The sequence below is a fragment of the Mauremys reevesii genome, linkage group 9 (assembly GCF_016161935.1).
Source record: "Mauremys reevesii isolate NIE-2019 linkage group 9, ASM1616193v1, whole genome shotgun sequence".
Taxonomy (NCBI): domain Eukaryota; kingdom Metazoa; phylum Chordata; order Testudines; family Geoemydidae; genus Mauremys; species Mauremys reevesii.
Genome location: NC_052631.1, coordinates 42769473 through 42787838, shown reverse-complemented (window position 1 = coordinate 42787838; position 18366 = coordinate 42769473). Strand labels below are relative to the sequence as shown.

The 18366-nt window shown below is 42.8% G+C and overlaps 1 protein-coding gene across 1 annotated transcript; it reads right to left on the bottom strand.

Annotated features, from left to right (window-relative positions):
* Window positions 1-4387: 4387 nt before the first annotated feature.
* Window positions 4388-17865, bottom strand: ADIPOQ (adiponectin, C1Q and collagen domain containing). Its single transcript, XM_039489750.1, has 3 exons — window positions 17711-17865; window positions 9923-10138; window positions 4388-5325 (listed from the first exon to the last, which is right to left on the bottom strand). The coding sequence occupies exons 1-3, from the start codon at window positions 17775-17777 to the stop codon at window positions 4793-4795; spliced, it is 816 nt and encodes a 271-aa protein (XP_039345684.1). The 5' UTR covers window positions 17778-17865; the 3' UTR covers window positions 4388-4792.
* Between the last annotated feature and the right edge of the window lie 501 nt (window positions 17866-18366).

Sequence of the window (18366 nt, the reverse complement as noted above, 5' to 3'; positions counted from 1 at the left end):
ATAATGGCATAGAGAATACACTTATAAAGTTTGCAGATGATACCAAGCTGAGAGGGTTGCAAGTGCTTTGGAGGATAGGATTAAAATTCAAAATGATCTGGACAAACTAGAGAAATGTTCTCAAGTAAATAGGATGAAATTCAATAAGGACAAATGCAAAGTACTCCATTTAGGAAGGAACAATCAATTGCACATATACAAAATGGGACATGACTACCTAAGAAAAGGTACTGCAGAAAGCGATCTGAGGGTCAGAGTGGATCACAAACTAAATATGAGTCAACAGTGTCACACTATTGCAAAAAAAAAAAGCAAATAACATTCTCGGAGGTATTAGCAGAAGTGATGTAAGCAAGACATGAGAAGTAATTCTTCCACTCTAGTCCGCGCTGATAAGGCCTCAACTGGAGTATTGCATCCTGTTCTGGGCACCACAATTCAGGAAAGATGTGGACAAATTGGAGAAAGTCCAGAGGAGAGCAACAAAAATGATTAAAGGTCTAGAAAACATGACCTGTGAAGAAAGATTGAAAATATTGGGTTTGTTTAGTCTGGAGAAGATAAGACTGAGGGGTGACATAACAGTTTTCAAGTACATAAAAGGTTGTTACAAGGAGGAGGGAGAAAAATTGTTTTCATTAACCTCTGAGGATAGGACAAGAGGTGTCATCAGATGCTACCGGTGTGGTGCTCTGCTCTGTTCAATGTTGATATCAATCGGCTGCATGCGTGTTCCCTCTGTGTGCTGCCCTGGTTCTGCGCAGATAGCTGACACAGCAGACCCCGAGAGAACCCCCAATGACCACAGACTCTAGTAAGGTACGAAGGCACGTCGGGCCAGGTTTATTGTCGAAGAGAAACACAGTCTCCAGCTTTCCCTGGCATAGAAGTCCAAGGTGCTGCTAAGGTGCTGCTAGCTAGTACAGCTGTGCTCCCTGACAATGGACTCAGCTCAGTCAGTTGCGGGACTTTCCACTGCCCCCTAGGCTGGACAAAGGCATCCACTCCGGGGTGCATTCTTATACAGAGGTACAAACAAGTTACACATCGCTCCTGACATATTGAGCTGCAACCCCTCTGCATAGCAAGGTACAACCCCTCTATGTAGTAAGGTGCCGCCTCTCTCCTTGTACATGTTGGTTCGAACAAAACAACTCTATCCATCATATTACCCTTTTGGCCCTGTCATTGGGTTGGGTCAGCTTGTTCCTTGTTATCAGGGTGGAGTGTACAAGTATGCGAATGTTCTGATACCTGGTGTTCAGTACCTTTTAGGTATGTCTCTTTTTGCAGTATCAGCCCTTTTCTTGCCAGCTTCTATGAGCAGGGCCTGCCTCTGGCTCACAGCTTAACTTTGCTTTATGTTAGCAAAGTCTTGACCATTAGTTTAGTTCAGGCGTTAGGCCTCATACCGGGCCTCTGATAAGGGTTTATGTTTCAGGGCCTCATCTTACTACATAAGGCAATGGGCTTAAACTGAAGCAGGGGTGGTTTATGTTAGACATTAGGAAAAAGTTCCTAACTGTGAGGTAGTTAAGCACTGGAATAAATTGCCTAGGGAGATTGTGGAATCTTCATCATTAAAGGTTTTTAAGAGCAGGTTAGAAAATCACCTGTCAGGGATAATCTAAATAATATTTAGTCCTGACTTGAGTGCAGAGGACTGGACTGAATGACCTCTCAAGGTCCCTTCCAGTCCTATGATTCTATGATCTACTCAACTAGCACTAGTATGAGCTGCAGAATCTTCAAAAGACATTAAAAAAGCCATAAATTTAATGTCTTCATTATACTCTTTTTTTCAAAAAGTGTCCAAAAAGACTGAACGTCTTGGAAAAAATAGAAGATGCTCTGGGACTGAAGTTCAAATTAGTCCAACATGGGAATACCCGCTGGCTTTCTCATGAGCGATCCTTGGCTGATGTCTTAAAGTTACTGCAACCATTATTGCTGGCTTTGAAAAGTATCTACCCAGATGGGACAGATCTAGGTAGTGAGGCTGGTTGACTACTTTTGCTTCTATGTTCGGAGAAAACAATCACCATTCTGTCTCTTGTAAGTCTACTGTTGGAACCAGTTGGGTCATTAAACAATGTCATCCAGGCATCTGCTACAATAGTAGTAGATCTTTGTCCAGCAATAGAAGCTATACTTGGATCAATCAGAGAGATATCCATTGAAAACATACTGGAAAAAGCAAGGACTTCAGTCCAGAAGTTGACTAATGAAGGAACTTATATTGATTCCTTAAGTAAAGAGGACAAGAAGTGTTTGTTAAACCAACACTCACAAAACTACAACCGCAACTTCTGGATGTATCTTTTTCAAATGCCTGTCTTATAAAGCGTCGACAGTTGAGTGGAGGGAGGTACTACCAGCAATGGGGTTGCCATGTGATTAGGGCAGAATAGAGAATTTAAGCACAGAGCGGAATGTCGTAAGAAGAATGAATTAAAATTTGACTTCAACTTCTTTTTTGTCATTACTAGTGGCTTGTCCTGATCTTTGTGCTATATTTCCTGTGATGCAAGAAGGAGGAATTCTTCTCTTGCTACTCCCAGTCACAACAGCTACAGCTGAACATTCTTTTTCATCATTGACTATATTTTTGTGTTCTGAAAGAAGTCACCTTCTGCCTGATCATGTGAATGAACTAATGAACATGTCAACTGAAGGACTGGAAGTATTGCATTGCATTTGGAAGTACTGCATTGCATTAACAGAGTTGTGCAAAATTACAACCAAAAAAACAAGAAGCATATGGGTGTAGTATTTCATAGAAGGCTTGAGTAGCCAACTTTAATTTGTGTGATGATTTTAAAATATGAGTTAAATCTAATAAAATGGCCATGAAACATTTTTCTGTTTTTACTATTGTACCATAAAGCTCACCTTTGCCCTCATGGTCTCATCCCTTGGCCCTCATCCCCCCTCATAAATTTGAACCTCCCCACCCCCCATTTCAATTCCTGGGGAAAACAAGTGTACATCAAAAAAGGACTGAGTACCTTCTTTGTTATTTTTAAACAGCTTAAGAATCTTTCAGTTTTCCTCCTAGATTTTTTTTAATGGTTCAGCATCTGGCTTTTGGGCTGCCCATCTGTGTTAGGAAAAAAATGTCCTTTGTCAACCTCTCCCCAAATAACAACAACACGATGACAACAACAATAATAAAAAAGCCACAGAGAGATCTTAGTGAGAGAGACAAATATTTTTATTTATAATATATTAATTCATTGGAGTGCAGAAAATACTGCTATGAAAACAATTTTTAGTGGAAGCAGTGATACTATTCTACATTTAGAGTAATGTGTCAGTTTAGGAACCAACCAAAACAACCAACTTATCAAAGCAAAACTGGATTCTTCATCTCTAAATCTATCAGAGAAGCTGATTTTCTTTTAGATAAAATCAAACAAGAAACTATGAGAGAGATCAGCTCATGGTAGGAATGTTACTAAGATCACCAATCCTAATAATCATAGCAACATAGAACTAGTCTTGCAGATAAGTGGGCCAGTTCCTCTGCTGGCATGAATCAGTCTTGCTCTATTGATGTCAATGGAGCTATGCTCATTTACACCAGATGAAGATCTTCCCCATAGGTGTTCTAATCATTAATGGATTATATTCATATGATGGAAAGGTGATTGCTAAACTGAAGGCACTACTGGCTTTTTCATAGAGAAGGCACAGAAGATTCTAGGTGAATTAACAATTCATTCCTGACCTCCAGCTGAAATTAAAGCTATAAGATACTGTCAAACCAAACACACATTACAGCACGAGTGCTGAACTGCTACATCTTTAAATACAGTGCAGATCCAGTGTTTTAATTAGAGATGTGTTTATATTTAAATATCTTCCCAGCTACCTGTTGGTGCCTCCCATTCTCCAAATATCTGGTACTGTATGTTGTTTGCAGGGGGATGCCATGATTTTAGAACAGTCACAGAAATATGGTCTCTAAAGAAGTGAAGCTTCTGGAACAATCTAATATTCAAGATGGTAGTAGCCATGAGTTGTTTTTATGGTTATTTATGTAGCCCAATAGGTGTATGTAATGCTTTCCAGATAAATAAAGACACAACACCTGCCCACAGAGCTTGCAATCTAAATTAGACATAACATTACTAGGAAAAACACTAAACAATGGGAGGAGTTAGAAGGCCCGAGTAAACTGCAGGATTACAATGGCAATGGGATGTGTTTATTGGAGCCGGGTGGAAAACAAGAACAAGTTTAATATAATTTTCATGAAATACTTTCTTATTTTGGTAAAAAATTGAAATTTTGACTGAAAAGTTCAACATTTTGAAAAATTTCAGCCAGCTCTAAGTTGTGAATTTTGTCATTGACATTCAAAATTTGTCAAAACTGTGAATTTCAAAAATATTTCAAGGAGCTGTATTATTTATGATTATATTTATTATTTGAATTATCATAGCACTTAGGAGCCTCTGTCATGGAACAGGAGCCCAGTGGACTAGACGCTATGTTAGCTCTATTTCTTTAGTGAATGTATTGATATTTGGGCTCAGAGTTTGGAAAGAGGGCAGAAGTGGTGATGTGGGGTGAAATTATAGCCCCACTGAAGTCAATGGAAAACTCCCATTGATTTCAATGGGGCCAGGATTTCATCCATGGTGATTATAATACCTAGTCTAAAGCCCTACAAAACAGTTTGCTAGTAACCACAGTGTGGAAATAGTGCTTAGGAAAACCTAGAGTGTTCGCAAATCAATTCCTTGGCTAATCCTTCCTTTCCTCCCTCATGTACTGGACTCACACTTTAATGAAGATCCAAGTCTGGATAAAGGAGGAAACCCGTGAAAGTAGAATCATTGATATTATCAGCATAGACGCCATTGTTTTCTTTTTCTTCTTCTCCATATACTTGAAGCCAGACTTCTTCTCCGGCACTCAGGTGAAGCAAAACAGACCCGGAAGCTTGGTCGACATTGTTTTTCTGGAACTGATCATAGGTGAATAGCACTGCCTTGTCCTTCTTGTACAGACTGACTTTCACATCTGTTATATACACAGTGAGGTGGTATGTGAAATAGTACAGGCCTGGGATACTGCAGCGGAACTTCCCCGTGGTTTCATCGTAATGATTTTGTTCATTGTAGAAGATTTTTGTGAATCTGATGGGAATGTTGGGGATGGGGGCTCTGCTGGTGAGCCCAACACTGAAGGCAGATCGGTAAACATAAGCACCTTCTCCCTTCTCCCCTTTCATCCCTGGGATTCCTGGAAATCCTCTTGGGCCTTCAGTGCCAGGAGCTCCTCCCTCTCCAGTATCCCCTTTGGGGCCTGGCTCACCTATAAGGGAAAATTATTTTGATTAGAGTGATCATATTGGGAATTTCCAACAATAAACCAAATCAGATTCATGTCAGTATATGTGCTGATATAATAGTTCTGTAGTAGGAGATGATAAAACAATCCCTGTTTGAGAACAGTGGGAGATGTTGAGCGGTGGCCAGTTGGGCAATTTTTAATAGGCTTACTAATGCCTATTGAAAACAGGTCCATGAGATTTTAAATCCTTATTCAAAAGGCTTCCAAAAAAACCCCAAAACCCTCCAGTGTGGAGCTCAATTTATCTCAGACAAACAAAGGGTTGACTCAACCCTGCTGGAATTCACACCCATACTTCAAGGGAGTGTAGCTATTTCAAATCTGATGCTTAGCTTCATTGAGCCGTCTCCTCTGGTTGCAGTGGATACTGCTGCAATGGTCGGTTGGTGTTCTTTGGGACTATCATTTGCACCCTGCATGGACATATATGGCACACTTTTAGTCCCATCATAAAATCCACTTTGAAGTTTTTGCTGCTGCAATTTTTTATGATTAATTATTTTACTGGTTTTCATAAAGAAACAGACAAGGAAAAGGACAAAAAGGGAATGACTTACAGCTAGTGTATGTTTCCAAATACCGCAGGCATCATGGGATCACCAATAGAATGATGGAATTACACAGTTTTACAAGCTGTCAAAGCTGCAAGACCTGACCAGACAATTCTGCATAGACATAACGTGTTAGAGTGGGGATAACAGTAATAAAACAGGAGAAGCCAAGCATAAATAAGGAGAGGGAAGGAGGGGACCAGACAAGGGCAGGGCACACACAGGAGAGGAGGGGTTAGGTGGAATGAAGATCTGCCATACTTTGAGCCATCTCAACATTTTTATCCAAAAAGGTGGGGGGATCCACATTTTTTTAAAATCAATATAATTGCTCTCTACGGCCATAAGCTATTCTTTCTTTGGCTGCTAACTCAGACAGATTCAAACACCACTGCTTTATGTTGGGCATAAGACTACTCTTCCATTTTTGTAAAATCATGCACTTGATGATCACTGCTGCCCTCAAAACCCAATGACTTTATGGCACAGTTAAACCCAGCTTAGCAGATAAATAACCTAGGATATCATTTTCAGCTGAAGCTGAGCATTATTTTAACTCTTGTGGCTGCCTCTTTCCACAGCTGCCTGACTGTTGGACAATCCCATTGCATATGCATCAGAGTTCCTTTTTCTTTGTTACAGCACCCACAAACATCACAGGATACGGCCTTTTGCAACCTTTGTTTTGTTGCAGCAAGGACAGCCTGTAATCCACCGAAGCATTTTTAATTTTTTTGTAATATGCTCTGCCATTGGGGTTCTTTTAAGGGCAGTGATAAATCCCCTTCCCACTCTTTCTCAAAGAGCTTCAGACTAATCAAGTTCCTCTTCATTAACAAAGTATGCATAATGGACATGGGCCTGGGGAGTTTTTGGAGCATTTTTAAGGTTCTCAGTACTTCTGGGCCTCGGGCAGTCTTAGGTCATCTGGACCAAATTGATAAGTTAGCAAATGTCTGAACTGAAAGTACTGCCACGCCGCTGAGATCGGCAGATTATAACTTTGTTTTAGTGTTAGAAAAGGGACAAAGTCCTCATAGCTGACAAATTTGGAAATCCATACGATACCCAGCTAGTACTTCCAAATTGTAGGTTTATTCCTAATTTGCATGTCTCGGTTGTCCCAAATAGGTGCTTTTGAATGATGGCAAATTGGAACCTCTTAGCTAGGATAGCCCTGACCCTTTATGCAGCCATCACTGTAGGCACCTTATTTTTTTTCCATTGGACAAAAAGAGGAGACCTGTTGGGGAATTAGATGCATTAATATCTGCTCAGTTTCCACCCATGTGAGCAGGGGCGGCTCTAGGTATTTTGCCGCCCCAAGCACGGCAGGCAGGCTGCCTTCGGTGGCTTGCCTGCGGGAGGTCCCCGTTCCCGCGGATTCGGTGGCATGCCTGCGGGAGGTCCACCGAAGCCACGGGAGCAGCGGACCCTCCGCAGGCAACTCGCGGCGACCGGCAGAGCGCCCCCATGGCTTGCCACCCCAGGCATGCGCTTGGCGTGCTGGTGCCTGGAGCTGCCCCCGTCAGTTTCCACCCATGTGAGTATAAGGATGTTGGCATGCTGAACCATTTTGGCATCTGTGACATGATAAGAACATCAGAGTGCCCATACTCGGTCAGTCCAATGGTTCATTTAGCTCAGTATCCTGTCTTCTGACCATGGCCCATGCCAGGTGTTTCAGAGGAAAGTAACAGAACTGGGGAATGTATCCAGTGATCCATTCCCTATCAGCCAGTCCCAGCTTTTGGAAGTCAGAGGTTCTGGGACATCCGGAGCATGGGGTTGTGTCTCTCACCCTCCAGGCTAATAGCCATTGATGGACCTATCCTCCATGAAGTTATGTAATTCTTTTTTGAACCTAGTTATACTTCTGGCCTTCACAGCATCCCCTGGCAATGTGTTCCACAGGTTGAATGTACATTATGTAATGAAGCACTTCCTTTTGTTTTAAACCTGCTGCTTATTAATTTCATTGAGTGACCCCTGGTTTGTGTATTATGTGAATGGGCAAATAACACTTCCTTATTTACTTTCTGTACACCATTCATGATTTTATAGATCTCTATCATATCCCCCCTCAGTCCTCTCTTTTTGAAGCTGAACAGTCTTTTAAATCTCTCCTTATATGGAAGCTGGTCCATATTCCTAATTTTTTTTTTTTGGCCCTTCTCTGTACTTTTTCCTATTCTCATATATCTTTTTTGAGATGCGGTGACCAGAACTGCACACAATATTCAAGGTGTGGGCATCCCATGGATTTATAAAGTGGCATTATGATATTTTCTGTCTCATTATCTATCGCTTTCCTAATGGTTCCTAACATTCTGTTAGCTTTTTTGACTGCTGCTGCACATTGAGCAAATTTTTCAGAGAACTATCCTTGATGATTCCAAGATCTCTTTCTCTCACGGTAACAGCTAATTTAGACTCCATCATTTTGTATTGATAGTTGGGATGATGTTTTCCACTGTGCATTACTTTGCATTTAATCAGCATTGAATTTCATCTGCCATTTTCTTCCCCATTTTCTATGATAAAAGCATAATATTAATTTTGTAGGTCTGGAGGACCAAAGCCTGTTGACTTTAAGGAATTTGAGGTGGTAGTCATGGTCTCTGATCAGAGCCTTACAGGAAGGTTCTAATAATGCTATTAAATTTTCTAAAATAAGTTGGACAGATATATATAGATAAGCCAGAGGGCTATATACAGGTATGCCGCTTAGGGTATGTTGTCTGCAATTAGACACCTGCGGCTGGCCCATGCCAACTGACTCAGGCTCGCAGGGCTTGGGCTGTGGAGCTGTTTCATTGCATTGTAGTCTTCCAGGCTCTGGGAGCCTCCCACATTTCAGGGTCCTAGAGCCCAAACAGTATAGACATACTCTTTAATGATAGAGGAGTTTAGGCAGGATATACATTTTTATTGTGTGAATCCTTCCCCACAGTCTGAGGGACGGATGATGGCCCCTATTTGTATCACTAACTATTTGGAAGAGTACAGAATCTAAAATTATTTTCACTAATTTGTTAATATTTCTTGGTACTTTTATACCTAGGTACTCATGTGCATCAATTTGCCTATGGAAATTCCATTGAGAGAAATTCCCATTGAGCTAATTCCCATTAGCTGCCAACCAGGAGATTTCCAATAGTTCTGATTTTTCCCGGTTTATTTTGTAAGCAGATATTGATCTGAAGTTTTGAATTAGTGATAGCTGTAAGAAATGTTAATGCATGTGCACGGTAATTGAAATAATTGTCATTTTTTCATTTTATTTCTAGAATCCTCAAAAGCATAAACTGCAGTTTTTCACGGAACAAAAACAAAGCTAACCAAAAAGTTAACCAATGATAACCTCAACATTTTCTCAGCTGTTTGGGAAGAGACCTTCTAAGCCAAATTTTAGGTGAGAACTACATTTTATAAATGGCATAAAATAGTTGCTGAAAATGGAAATGCTGGCAATGTTTACAGCTGTTGCTGCTGAATAACACAGTGACTTCAAATACAAACAAATATTGGCAAATTTGACTAGCTTTCTCTGTATTGCAAAATAACTACACACTGCATTGAAATAAAAACAACACTTAGATCCTTAAACATTCATTTACCACTCTGATACCAACAGGAGCAGGTCATTACATAGACACAGAATCAGTGGTTTGTTTATAGGGAAGAAGCCAGGGAAATTCTTTCCTCTAAACTGTTACCTGGCTCCTAACATTTCAGAACTTTCCAGCCAAAGGATATATTTGTCCCCTCTTCTGTATACACATTCTGTGCCTTATGCTCTCATTTGCTAAATATGGGATGACACATTATTTACCTCCAAATAGCTCTGAGAACTTTAGGCCTGATTCAAAGCCCATGGAAGTCAGCGGAAATCTTTGCAATGACCTCCATGAACTTTGAATCCTGTCCCTACTGAGGCTTCCTTCCCGCAGAAGTCAGATCATGTTTGATTGAAATGGTATAGAATATTAAAGCCTCATGCAGACCTGGCTCTCCATTCTCTCCCTTTTGCCCGTCTTTCCCATCCTTTCCATCTCTGCCTGGGACGCCGTTGTGGCCTGGGTATCCTGGTGCTCCTCCCATCCAATTTGCACAAGGCCCTTTAGGTGGCTGTGGTTCTTCATCTGCTGTTTCAGCGTGATACTGTTTCACCAGCAGCAGCAAGCAAAGGAGGAGGTTTGGCACCAGCTTCATTGTGAACTCTGAAATGGACAATGACTCTATTAGCATTTTAGTCCAAGGAACCTGAATGCCAAAGTGGCGATGGTCATTGAGCTAACAGAGACAGAGGACAAACAGTTGAATGCATAAATCCTTCCCTGGGGAAACTCCATTCCACTCGAGATTGACACGTTAACAGGGTATAATTCTATTCATTTAAATGCCTCTTCTCAACTCAGAGTTGGGCACCCTCAGCTCCCATTGAAATCCCAGGATCAGGCCCTCAGAAGCAAATGTACCCACCAATGCCTGGTTGAGTATCTTGATTAAGTGCTGGAATGATGCTGGCTATGGTCCCTGCTCCTCATCTGGGCCACCCCCACTCCCATGCACTGCTACACACGGAGCCCCCTGCATAGTTGGGTTCTGCACTAAACAGAAGATGACCTTGCATGGCCATTCCCAAGCCCTTTCCTGCTTTATGCTGCAGAACTCTTTTCCTGCTAGGGGCTCTTTGCACCCCAAGATGGAGTGAGGGGAGAGATGTGAGCAGGATTTGCCCCTCAATGCATGATCTCTCTAAGATCCAGGTCAACTCAAAAGCTTGTTTCTTTTGCCAACAGGAGTTCGTGCAATAGAAGATATTACCTCACCCAGTTAGTCCCTCTAATATCCCGGGACCAATACAGCTACAACAACACTGCAAACATTTTGTTAACATCAGAGGAAATTTCACTTGTCTTCTGTCACTTACCGAGTGGCAATAACTTTTATATATTTTCCCACACACTTTATGGTATCTTCAATGTTTTAAAGCAATGACTAATCAGAAACTGTCCTAATTCTGACCTCTCTTATCCTATTCTAAATTAGACGAAGGAGTTTTTCTGGTGCAAAACTACTGTGAAATCCAAAACCAAACCCTCCACGACAGATTCTGAGTTTACTACTGGTGTAAATCCAGACTAATGCCATTGAAATCAACAGAGTCTCCAGTAACTCCATTGACATTAATGGAGGTTTTTTGGATTAACACCAGTGTAGCTGAGGTCAGAATCTTGACTTTAGATGTTTATGTTGAATATGGTGATGCCATGCCACCAGGTGTGTAGCTTCTTTTGCAGTGTTCCAGTCAACTAGATGATGACACAATCCAACTTTCTGCTTGGTTGAGTGAACAGCTGATGCAAAATACAGTCTGGCAGAACTCATAACAAAATCTCATATGCCACCATGTATTGTTACAGATACAGTACACTAACCTTGGAGCATCTACTGTCAGCAATCTACATTCAGATTTCCAGCCTCCTATAGGTGATCCTATCAGATTTTAATGCTTTTTTTGTTTTCCATTGAGATCTGTCAATGCGGAAATGGAATCTGATGCACTAAGTATCTGGGAGTTGTATTACCAGACTTTTGCTCTTTCAAATGGGTTGCTTTTATATTAGAAGCAAACAGTATGCCTTCCCAGATTAGCTCCTGGGGTAGTATTTAAGATAAGGTTTACAGAATAAAAATCCTAAATTCACTATTTGAGGGTCAAATTCACCTCTATGCAGTGGGACATTGGATTATACAATGAAACAGAAAGTAATCCCTGATCTGATGATCACAAGAGGCATGACAGATAATACATTTTAATAAAGGGATGGTGTTGCGGGGCCACGTGGTTAAGTCAATACGGTTGCGCTCTGCCACTGGGCTGTGTGGTCAGTAGGACTCCCCTTAACTGCAGGGGAGTGTGGCCCAATTTCCAGAGTCAATATAATCACCCTTGGAGGCAGGTTAGGGTGACCTAGTGGCCAGAGTTAATACAGCCACCCTCCGAGGCAGGGTAGGGTGGCCTGGTGGCTGGTGCCTGGGAGGTGGCAGCCCCAGTAGCAGGGCTCAGGCCCAGCCAACCCCACCGGGCCCTGACCCAGGGCTCTAACAGCGTTGGAGTGGTCCACCACTGGGTCAGCGGGGAATCCCACTGAAACACACTGACCTCATGAGGGTGGGAGGTATCATTCCCTTAACCTCCCTGGATCACTTCCTACCGGCTTTCCTGCAGCAGTGGTCCATAAGGTATCAGGGCCTCCAGGCTTCTCAGCACTGGACGCTCCCTGGGGTTCCGATAGCCGCAGGTCTCGGGCTCTTTGGCTCCCACAGGTAATGGCTGTAACGGCTCCTGGGCTAGAGCCCCTACCAAGCGTCCTTCCTCCTCGGCAGAGCACCCAGACTGAGCTATGCTGCTGGCTTTTATACTGCAGCTGCAGGTGGAGCATGCCCAGCAGGGTCGAGGGTGCATGACTTTGGCTGCTGAGAGCACTGCTTTAACCCCTTCTGCTTCAGTGTGGGACCAGTCCACACTGTCACACACACTCCCCCTGAAGAGGGCATCTGTCTGATGTCCTTCCTTGTCCTCTTCCCTATCCTGCCTCAAAAATAAATCTGTGTTGGCATGTGCCTTACCCGGTCGATGGAAGACTTGGAAATTGTACAGCTGTAGGGAGAGGTATCAACGCATGATCTTTCATGCTATTAAGCCAGCAAAGAGATGCGTGGTCAGTAATTAGTTGGAAAGGGTTCCCCAGTAAGTAATAACGCAGGGATTCCACTGCCCACTCACGGCTAGCGCCTCTTTGTCGATGGTCAAATATTGGGTCTCCCTGGGGTACAGTTTCTGGCTTAGATATCGGACCAGGTGTTCTTCCCCATTGACTTGCTGGGAGAGGACTGCCCTGAGCCCCATTTGTGAGGCATCTGTCTGTAGGATGAAGGACCTCATAAAGTTTGGGTGTGTTAAAACTGGCCCCTGAGCTAGCCATTCCTTCAGCATCTGGAAGGCCACCTCGCATCTCTCGGACCACCGGACTTTCTGTGGTTGCGAGTTCTTTGTCAGGTCCGAGAGAGGGGCTGCCAGCATTCGGAAATTGAGTACAAATCAGCGGTAGTACCCCGCCAGTCCTAGGAACTGCCTCACTTGCTTCTTTGTCATGGGGGCAAGCCAGTCTTTTAGGGCTTGAACCTTATCCATTAGGGGCCTCAGCTTGCCCCACCCACTATGTACCCCAGATAGGTCACCACCCATTGACCAAGGTGATATTTTGCTGGGTTTGCCATGAGCCTGGCCTCTTTTAGGGCTCCTAGTACATTGGTGACGTGCCGGAGATGGTCCTCCCAGTTGGCACTATATATCACAATGTCATCAATATACGCCGCAGCATACTGGTCATGGGGCTGCAGGATGAAGTTCATAACTCACTGGAAGGTGGCAGCGGCACTGTGCAGTCCAAAAAGCATTCTCACAAAGTGAAATAGGCCAAATGGAGTAGGTAATGAGATGAGGGTTGCTTTGGGTACCCTCTTTGGTCCGGCATGCTGACACTCTGGGCAAGAGGCACAGAAATCCTTTACCTTCTGGTGGATGCCTGGCCAGAAAAATCATTGGGCCACCCTTTGGAGGGTCTTCTCTCTCCCCAGGAGCCCTGCCCATGGCACTGCATGGGCCAAGTGAAGGAGGTCACGCCGCAGCCTATGTGGAACCAGCAGCTGTCGTAGGTCTTCCTAAGCCTAAGGGTCTTTGACCACCCAGTACAGGCGGTCCCGCCGGATCTCAAAGCATGGCGCTTGTGGGTGGCGGGTACAGGCCTCAACCTCCGGGCTTGGGGTTGTTGCTTGTTCCCAGGTGTGGCTTAGGGTTGGGTCTTCCTTTTGCTCCCAGACGAAGTCCCCATTGGCCTCCAGTTTCCTTGGGGCCTCCTCCATGGAAGTCTCTGCCTAGGGCGGTGGTCCATCTCAGGCCGGGGAGGTGTCAGAAGGGCCCTCCCCCAGGTCAGGATCCACCGATCGGCCAAGTAGCCCTCCCCACAGGGTCGCTACCTGCTCCCTCCCTGGGTTTCAGTGCCCGTAGCCCCATAGGAGCTCCTTGAACCAAGGTCAGTCATGCCCAAGGATCACAGGATACGTTAGTCTGGGGAATGACCCCAACCTGGAGGACTGCGTCATGTGGGGCGATCTCCAATTTAACCCTAGCCGTGGGATAGAGCCATATGTCCCCATGGATACATTGTAACTGGATCTCCTTCCCTGTAGGCTTAGGGTTAGGTACCACCCCATCACGGACAAGGGTCTGGCTGCATCCAGTGTCCACCAGGGTCAGTGTCGGGCCCCATTTACCCTCATGGGGACTACAAGTTTCTCTGAGCCCTTCGGGCCCGGGGGCTGACCACCCATACTTAGCCATAACTGCAATCCACATATGGGCAATCTTGGTGAAAGTGTCCCTCTTGCCTGCACTCATAGCACTGGGTCCAGCCTCCCCCAAGGGTGCACCCGTCTTTGGTGGGGGTACCCCCTCCGATGGGTCTCCTTCCTTCCAGGCTGGTCCTCAGCCTGCTAGTTGCCTTTCTTGGGGGCCCATGCTGGTAGCTGAGGTTCGAGATAGGTGCCGTGCTCTCCCCAGTTCATTGCGATGAGGGGTCCCTCCAGCTGAACCATCCTTCCTCTTCAGGGTTGCTGGCTTGTGGCCCCAGGTTATCTACTGCCAGGTAGTCCTTCATTAACTCGACGGCGTCAACAAGGATTGCTGGCCTATGCCGCTGGACCACCTCCTTCCCTCCACTGGGGAGGATCTGGGTGAATTGCTCGAGGATCACTTTTTTGGTTACTTGTGCCCCTGACTTCCCTTGTCTCCCTTTTATACTGCAGCAGCAGTTGGACCATGCCCAGCAGGGTCGAGGAGGCGTGGCTTTGGCTGCTGAGAGCACTGATTTAACCCCTTCTGCTCCAGTGCAGGGCCAGTCCACTCCATCACAGATGGTCATTACAATAAATCATCTCATTTTCTCCTTGCTAAAAATAAAAGTTGCTTCCACATTTCAAGATGGATTTTCTTATGAAATGTAAATGTCATATTTTGAATGACATCAGCTATGATACAAATATGTTTACGTGGTTTAAAGAGGAAAAAATAAAAGAAACCATGGATCGTGCAGTTGTAGGAACTGGGAAGTTTAAACAAACATTCAGAGTTCTATATTGAAGGCCTGTAAGGACCAAATAAGACTTGCAAGCCCTAAAGCTTTTTTACTCAAGGCCAGATCCTGCCACGCTGTAATAGCAGAAGTAGTACAGTAATAGTATTTTGCTCTGCCAGCAATCCCATTGATTTTTATGGGCCTCTTCAAGGAGTAAGGCACTATGCAACATGAGCTGACCCTCAGTGACTAGACAGGTCTATAGGAATTAAAAACAATTAAATGTTTGTTAGAAGTGTCTTTGTCCTTCTCTGAGAGAAGTCTGCTGTTCCACTGGAACAAGGGACGCAGCAATGGTTTCTGAGCAGGTGGGGACAAGTGCAATTGATGCCTGTAAATGCCAAAAAAATATTATCTTCAGGGTGAAGGCATCTCTGAGAATGTTTGGCAAACGGTGCTGTACATATCTGGGCATGGTCTAGCAACACTTCTTCGCTGTACCCAGGGGACTGAGATAAGCAACGGAGTGCTGGTATGGTTGCTATTTCAGGAATACATATTCAGGATCCAGCTATGCTCAGAACACATGCATCTTCAGCATGCCAACTAAGTACTCTATCCAAGCTATCAGTAACGGCTTTGCTGACACTTGTATTGCACAGCTTTATTGTTAAATATGATATAATTCAATACAGCAAGGTTTTAAAAAATTAAATATTTTAAGCAGTGTGTTTTGATGATCTTATTGGGGCCATATTCTGGTATCACACAAATCCCATGTGTCTGAAATTTCTGTGTCATATTAACAAGCTGGTCATAGATCCTCAGTGGGTGCAATTTGACTTCAATGGAGCAACACTCATTTATACCCACTGAGGGTCTGGATCCTTTTGTTGAAATTACACCAAAATGGCACTCTGAGATAAATGAAATCAAATGACTTTCAAGGATGCTTCTGATTATATTGAGGGGACAGGAAATCAGTTGCAAGTCCTATAATTTAACAGCAAAACACCACCGACAGCAGAACCCAGGGAACGGTATCTATTTTCCTTGTCAGAAAGGCAAATCACAGTGCAGATGACATCCTTGTGGAGTCACGTAGAAGCGTAGAAGGATGAGTATATAAAAATAAAATGGAAAGATTAGAGCATTAGGTATGCATTTGGCAGCCAGCATGCAGAGTCAATTGTAGTTAAAACTATTTTTGCTGGCTACATTTTTATGGTTTTCTCCTCTCTGATATGAAAAGCAACATTATGCCACAATGTGTTAGTGAGAATTCATGGCAACTGGATACAAAGCTATTCTATGTTTGACTCTAGTCCCAAATCCTTTGTACATTAATTCTCAAAGATGCCAATTTGTTGGCCATAAATATGTTGCTAAAGGGCAATATTGGCACAAGAACAAATGGGTATAACCTGTGCATGAATAGATTTCGGCTGGAAATCAGAAGCAGCTTTCTACAAATCACTGGTTCTGTAAACTGGAGTTGTGGGGGCACACAACCTAACTAGTTTGAAAATGGAGCTTGATACATTTATGAATGGGATTATATGATGGGGTTGCCTGCAATAGCATGGATTGGATTTGATGACCTAGGATGTTCCTTCCTTCCAGGTGTCCTATGTTTCTATGTCCTATGCTGCACAAAAGAAACATTTCTAGGGTGTGTTGCACATTTGCAAACAGTTGTGAAGAAGAACAGAACTCTGAATTAGGTATAACACATTTACATTGTCTGCATTTCCATTCCTCTTTGATCCTAGCATGTATCAGCGTAATATAAAACCACACAGAGATATATGAAATGTATTGGGGATTCAGTTTGAAAGGCTGAGCTGATAAATATTGGTAACTAATGGATGAGCTAATTTTAGTGGGTCTCAGTTAATTTAGTAGCTATCAAGAGAATTTAAATTAAAATACATTTTATAAAGTGCATTTGTTTATCAGCATCGGTCTGCATAACATTAATAGAAACAATGCCATTATTCCGTGGTTAAAGAATTATTTTTGAACACTGTGTATCAAAAAGCCTTGTTGCTTATTGCACAAGCCTAGAAATAATGTCATGTTATATTATCAAACTCAAACATATTCTTTCAGAGAAGTCTGACCAATGATGTGGGTATTATTATTATTATTTATTTGGATTAAATGCAGACAGACTGAATGCTATACAAAACACAACTACATTTGCAGTGACTGCCCCAATGACCTTACAACCCAAAGCTGTGCTATGTAAATCTTTACATTTCTGTATGGTAAGTAAGTATGTGAACTACTCATAGTTTACAGATCACTGGAGCAAAATCAAGCTTTTCATGATTCTTCTAAGAAAAAGGAGTGAAATCTAAATGTAGTAATTACCCTAAATGCTCCATTGTTTTCTCTGTTGTTCCAGATCTGTTTAGAATTAGTTTTTTGCTTGCTAACTCAATGCAGTGCTTTTGAAAGCAAAGATCACCCACTGCCTAAAAGAGATGTGTTACTCTGGTTTTAAAATAATCACTTGGTTTACCAACAATAACAATACCTAACCTTAATAACAATAAATGGAGTTTCCTTAGAACATGAAAATCTATATGAATGATTCAGTCTGAAAGAAAAAAAAACCAGAGCCTTAACAAAAATGGGTCTTACCAGCAGCTTTAGAGTCCTGGCTGGTTCGCTGCAGTCCCTTTAGAAATGCAGTGGAGAGAATAGTCATGCCACCACATCATTATCTCCAGGGGGCATGTGGAACTGTCAGTTAAGATGCTCTCCTTTCTATTTGCTATTGAGCATGCTGATTTAACATGTGGTATTTCTCATCAGTTTTCCTGTCTGCAGCTCAGTTTTGGGCCACTTTTCTAAATACTAATCACAAAGTGATACACTTTATTAAAAAAATCAGCTGATATTTAGAATTTTCAAGCCAACTGCAATTTATATTGATTAATTCACTGTTTGGTAGAAAAGTCTATATTTTAAGTTTTCAGCTGTCAAAGGCTTGGCTTTTATAATCTACTATCAACATCTGCAGCATAATGTGAAGTAGGAAGAATTGTTAGTAGTCCAGGGAGAAAATATGTTCACAGATTCTGATTAATACATCCTGAATGGGAATTCTACGTGTTCAATAGTATTACTTAATGAATGGTTGTGTGACATTTGTTTCTTTTGCTTTTTAACAGAAAAGGCATTCAAATCTTCTGGAATACATACACTGTGATGTCAAATTTATTATTTGTACCCCCACCACCAATGAGGGAATGGACTGATGAAGAGAGCAGTGTGGGTTGCAAAGAGAATTTGAC

Coding starts and splice junctions, on each gene's coding strand:
- ADIPOQ (XM_039489750.1), bottom strand. CDS start 17,777: ATGACTATTCTCTCCACTGCATTTCTAAAGGGACTGCAGCGAACCAGC. Junction 10,139..17,710: donor CCAGGACTCTAAAGCTGCTG/GTAAGACCCATT, acceptor TGTCCATTTCAG/AGTTCACAATGAAGCTGGTG. Junction 5,326..9,922: donor GGGAGAGAATGGAGAGCCAG/GTCTGCATGAGG, acceptor TTTCCCTTATAG/GTGAGCCAGGCCCCAAAGGG.